At 46.9% G+C, this 5,474-nt stretch overlaps 2 protein-coding genes across 2 annotated transcripts; both read right to left on the bottom strand.

The window, feature by feature from the left end:
* Nucleotides 1-407: 407 nt before the first annotated feature.
* On the bottom strand, nt 408-1,200 carry LOC106725511 (complement C3 alpha chain-like; the record flags this gene model as incomplete). The annotated part of the gene is made up of 3 exons (XM_014536917.1): nt 408-556; nt 772-861; nt 1,074-1,200. Coding segments are annotated over 3 exons (351 nt in total), but the record flags the coding sequence as incomplete, so codon positions are not given.
* A 138-nt stretch (nt 1,201-1,338) lies between these two features.
* Nucleotides 1,339-5,195, bottom strand: LOC102259676 (complement C3 alpha chain). Its single transcript, XM_005862852.2, has 6 exons — nt 5,019-5,195; nt 4,815-4,874; nt 4,605-4,692; nt 4,441-4,492; nt 2,222-2,309; nt 1,339-2,116 (listed from the first exon to the last, which is right to left on the bottom strand). The coding sequence occupies exons 1-6, from the start codon at nt 5,166-5,168 to the stop codon at nt 1,958-1,960; spliced, it is 597 nt and encodes a 198-aa protein (XP_005862914.1). The 5' UTR covers nt 5,169-5,195; the 3' UTR covers nt 1,339-1,957.
* Between the last annotated feature and the right edge of the window lie 279 nt (nt 5,196-5,474).

The following is a 5,474-nucleotide window of genomic DNA, read 5'->3' as shown; positions in this document are numbered from 1 at the left end:
CAACCACCATCTCTTACACACAGCCACATATGGTCACAGTCACTCACAACACCATCTCACACATAGTCACCTACAGCCTTGCACACAGTTGTAGCCACTCACAACTCATGGTATACAAAGGGACAGCTATGCCTATCCACTGTCACCATCTCACACAATCATGGCTGTTTACAACCACACTCTCAGACATACACAGCCACATTTACTCACAAACACCTTTGTTCACACTCTTGCATATACCCAGCCCAGTCATAACCATGGTTCCCCAGCAAGCATGGCCTCTAATAACACACACACTAGTCACCCACAACCATAGCCTGAAACACATGGACCTGTGGCCACTCACAGTCAGTCACACACACAACCATGACCACACCTGCCATCACATAGTCTCACCCACACAACCACAGCCACACACACCATCACTCACACACAATCACACATGCACATGTGTCTCCCCACCCTTCCTTACCATAGTCCACTCCCGGCTCACAGGCCTTGTCCAGCCGGTCATCTGGGGTGACCTGGTCATCTGATTGGTGCATGAAGCAGCTCTCTGCGGGGTGGGTGGGCAGGGGACATGACCTAAGCTCCACTTCTCACCCAGGGCCTGCCACCCATGGGTGTGGTCAGCCCTAGACCCATCCCTCTTGGTGTCCCCTAGGTGTGGGCTTTTGGGGCCCCTTGCATCACCACCAAGGAAGGGGAGACTGTTGGGGGCGGGGTATCAAGTGGGCGTGGCTTTCCACTTCCTGGCTCCTGTGTACCCACCCTCAGCACAGCGGCATATTTCATTGTGGCAGATTTTGCTCAGCAATCCATCTTCCTTCTCCGGGTGGTAGAACCGGGTACAAGACTCATCTGTGGGCAGAGGGGTGGGAGGTGTCAGAGAGCTAAGGCCTCCACCCAAGACCATGCCTGTGGGGCTCAGGTTCCCAACTCCAGTCCCTCAGACCTGCGGATGCTAGTTCCTGAACCCTGGTACTCCCAGGTCCTCAATCACCAAGCCCTGGGACCCCCATCTTATAGAACCTTGGGACCCTCAGACCCCAGGCCCGAGGTTGGCTGCTCACCCAGGTTGTAATAAGAGTACACCTTGACTGCTCCTGGCTGGATGAGCCCCACATTAAAGTACTGGTGAACTTTGAAGGATATACAGTCCTCTTGATCGTGTGAGATCTGGGAAGAGGAGGAGGTGAGTCAGTGGGAGGGAGTCCAGCATGAGGAGAAATAGGGGACCAAGGAGGAGTGATCTGTGTGGAGAGCATGGCGGTGGGGAGGGGAGGGGAGAAGTGGCAAAGATTAATGAGCAAGTCAACAAATCTATTTTCTTTTTCTCCAAGGCTCATGGCAAGATTACACTTCTCAGCCTCCCTTTCCATTTGGTGTGACCATGAAATTGAATTCTGGCCAACGGATTGCTATCTGTGCCCCTAAAAACATCCCATGGTTATCAATACTGCACTGCATATTTGAAAGCTGCTAATATAGTAAATCTTAAAAGTTCTCACCACACACACACACACACACACACACACACACACGTTAAAACTATGAGGTGGTACATGTGCTAACTAACCTTACTGTGGTCATCATTTTCCAATATACATATATCCAATCATTGCATTGTATACCATAAACTTACACAGTGTTATATGCCAATTATATCTCAATAAGGCTGGGAAAATAAATGAGAAAGAAAAAAAAAGGAAGGAAGACAGACAGATATGTATGTATATGTGATAGACATGTATATTTGGAGGAAATTGCTAATATTTAATGAATCTGGGTAAAGGGTGTATGGAACTTTTTATACTGCTTTATAATTGCTCTGTAGGGTTAGGATTCCATAAAAAATTAAAAGTACAAAAATGAAAATGAAAAACAAAACTTAAAAACCCATCTCATGCACTATCAATCCTCTTTTCTTCTAGAAGGAATGGATCAAGAGAGGACTCTAAGACAAAGACCAATAGAGAAGGAAAAGGCCAGCCACGTATGAGTCAAGGTCCCAGTGGAAGCCGTCATCCAGGTAGATGATGAGGGTGTTCTTGTTGGAGAAGGCCTTGTTGTCCAACTCAAACTTTGATATGTAACTGTCAGTGTCACTGGCCAGCTGGAGAAGGGAAGAGCTTGTGAAAATCCTTTCCTTCCCTCAGCCTCTGCCAGGCCCCAGGCTCCTTCCCACCAATCCTAGCCCCTGAGCCCAGGATTTTCACACCTGCTTGAGGTCAGCAGTGTCAGGAGCAAAGCCAGTCATCATGGATATATCCAGGATGGACATAGTGGCATCGTGGTCTCCCAGGTACCTGGATGGGGCAGGGAGAGAGGGTTAGCCCTAGGGGTCAGTGCCTGGACAAGGGGGTCTGATCAGTGAGTGAGGCTTCTGGTTCCCACACAGCAGCATAGAGGATGTCAGATCTTAGGAAACACTCCCCAAGGGGAATAAAGGAAAGGTGTGTAATGGTTAAGGCGACTAACTGCTCAGCCTCTGAAGCCCAACTACATGGGTTCACATCCCAACTCTATGTGACATTTGATGAGTCACTTCACCTCTTCGAGCCTCAGTTCTTCTACAAAATGAAGACAAAAGTACAGGCAGGTCTCACTTTGCAAGATTCCATTATCACGGTCTAGTTCAATAACACCAGCCCCTCAGCAACACGGTTTAAATCCAGTACCACAATATATTAATGAGCAAACGCCTAATGGACAAATCTAGTTGCCAGCTCTTCAGTCCACCCATCACTATGTAAACAAATGAGCATTACAATCAATGACCAATCACGTCACTTATTTCAAAGTCTGTCAGTGATGGGTCACCGAGCACCCGTCATTCAAGCCACGTGTGTGGTTCTGTTACTTCCTTCTCTCTCAGTAAAAAAAACACCATGTGAGATTTTACCAAAATGGATCATTGAAAGGGAATCGCCAGCAAAGATGAAAGTGCAGCACAGAAATGAGAGTGGTAACACTGGGAGTGAAATTTCAGCAGCACCTAAATGGAGCCAGAGAAGAAACATCAGATGGTGTGACTATGGACCTGCTGCCCTTGGAGAGACCATCATGGGGCCAGAGACACTTAGTGAAGGCAGGGCATCAACATAAATGAAGAAAGTGGTTGTGGCCAAAAATGATGTCCCAGAGGAGGTGACACTGGCAAAACACATCATGGTGAAGGAACTCTTAAATACCTCATGACATCGAAAGTTCAGAGGATTACATGTGGGAAGTTGACCTAAACTTAGAAGGAACATGACACATCACAGCGTCATAAAACAGATGCTGGCTCCATATCATAAGTGCTACAGAGAAGAAAGGAGGCACTGTTCAAACCACAAGGCTTTGGATAAGTGCTTTAGAAAAAATCAAAACCAACTTCAATCTCAATGTTCTGATGTGTTACTTTTTAATTGATTTCAGAGAGGAAAGGAGAGATATAGAATGATAGAAATATCAATGATGAGAGAGAATAATTGATTGGTTGCCTCCTGCATGCCTCCTACTGGGGGGATTGAGCCTGCAATCCAGGCATGTGCCCTTGGTCCGAATCGAAGTTGGGACCGGGAGTGGTACTGATGGTGCAGGGCAGTGATGGCGAACCTATGACACACGTGTCAGAGGTGACAGGCGAACTCATTTTTTTGGTTGATTTTTCTTTGTTAAATGGCATTTAAATATATAAAATAAATATCAAAAATATAAATCTTTGTTTTACTATGGTTGCAAATATCAAAAAATTTATGTATATGACACAGCACCAGAGTTAAGTTAGGGTTTTTCAAAATGCTGATACGCCGAGCTCAAAAGGTTCACCATCACTGCCTTAGGCCAAAGCTCTATCCACTGAGCCAAACTGGCTAGGGCACAATATTCTGACATTTTAAATTACAATGCACTAAAAAAAAAACTCGTCTTAACTATACTTTTCACTACTCTATACTTTTATAACTGGAAATATGAGAGTTTTCAATGTTGTGATAAAAATAAATAATGTAAGCCCAGCCAGTGTGGCTCAACCAAGTCACAGTTCGATTCCTGGTCAGGGCACATGCCCTGGTTGAGGGCTCCATCCCTAGTAGGAGGTGTACAGGAGGCAACCAATCAATGATTCTAATCATTGATGTTTCTATCTCTCTCCCCCTCTCCCTTCCTCTCTGAAATCAATAAAAAAAATTAAAAATAAAATAATGGAAAATTCCTGTAACAGTTGTAATCCTCTTTGTTGATTATCAACATCACTTTTCAGTCTCAGCTTATGAGGTCACGGCTAGTCTCACACCACCATGCAATGCTGTCTAACTTCTGGAGTATGCTCAGCACAGTACTAAGCACACAAAACATTCTCAGAGAATAGTAGGTACCTCGGATATTATTTACAGGAAGTCTTGCTAGAGACAGAGGGATGAGCGAGATGAACCCCAGTGACCCATGTCTTACCTGGTACAGATGTTGAGTAACATGGTGCTCTTGGCGTCCTGAGGCTTCTTCACTAGAAACATAGAAGACAGAAGGATGGAGGGCTGGGTCCTGATTCAGGAGCAGGGCAGACACTAGAATGGCAGTGGGGGAAGGGTGACAGATAGGGTCTTTATTCCTTCTACCTTCAGGGGCTGGTCGCAGGTTAACCTTGAGACTGAACTTATTGCAAGAGGTTCTGCCTTTGATCTTGGCCTGGTACATTGTCACCACCTGGAGAGATGGGAGGGGAGATGAGGTGTCAGCAAACTTGACTTGGGAAGGAGATGGTCCCTCTGGGCCAGAGGGGCTGAGAGAAGGTGGTGAGCAAAGCAGGTGTGGGCTCCAGTCCTTACCGACAAGGTGCCTTGTCCTTTCCCTTTAGCTGTTAATGTGAAGTCCTCATTTTCCTTGGTCTGCAGGGAGTGGGGAGAGAAGAGAAGGTGTCGGGAGCCAAGCCTTCCCCTGGCTGCAATGGTCACCTGCCCTCCCTCCTGCCTCCTGCAGACTCTGACTGGCTGGAGGATGAGAGCGAGGAGGGTTTGGCCAAGCAGCTGTACCGTTTCTGATCGCAAGAGGCTAGCGGATTCCCAGAAGATGCGGTGCGTGACTGCAGAGCCGCGGCTGGGCAAGTCAATGGACACATCCAGATTCAGATCCTCATGGTCAGGGACATCCCTCTGGTATTGGGCCAAGGCTTGGAACACCATGAAAGTGGCCTAGAACCCATGAGAGAAGAAGAGGGTGATGTGAGAGACTGAGAAAGCGTCAGAACCTGCTGGGGGATGAAAAGTTTCAGCTTAGAGCTGGGCCACTGAGACTGTGGCCTAAAATGCACCAGAGGGGGTGAGAATAAGAATGGGGGTTGTTACATACTGAGGACATGTTCTAGAACTCTCTCAGTGAGAGAGGCTCAGTCTAGTGCTTGGTGACACTAAGATTGTGACCTAGAAGGGACCAGAGGGCACAAGGGTAAGACTGGGGTTCATTAGACACTGAGGACATCTCCTAGAATT

The sequence above is a fragment of the Myotis brandtii genome, unplaced genomic scaffold (genome assembly GCF_000412655.1).
Source record: "Myotis brandtii unplaced genomic scaffold, ASM41265v1 scaffold16839, whole genome shotgun sequence".
Classification (NCBI taxonomy): Eukaryota; Metazoa; Chordata; class Mammalia; order Chiroptera; family Vespertilionidae; genus Myotis; species Myotis brandtii.
Note: the sequence above shows the minus strand (reverse complement) of the source record. Positions and strands in the feature narration are given on the sequence as shown.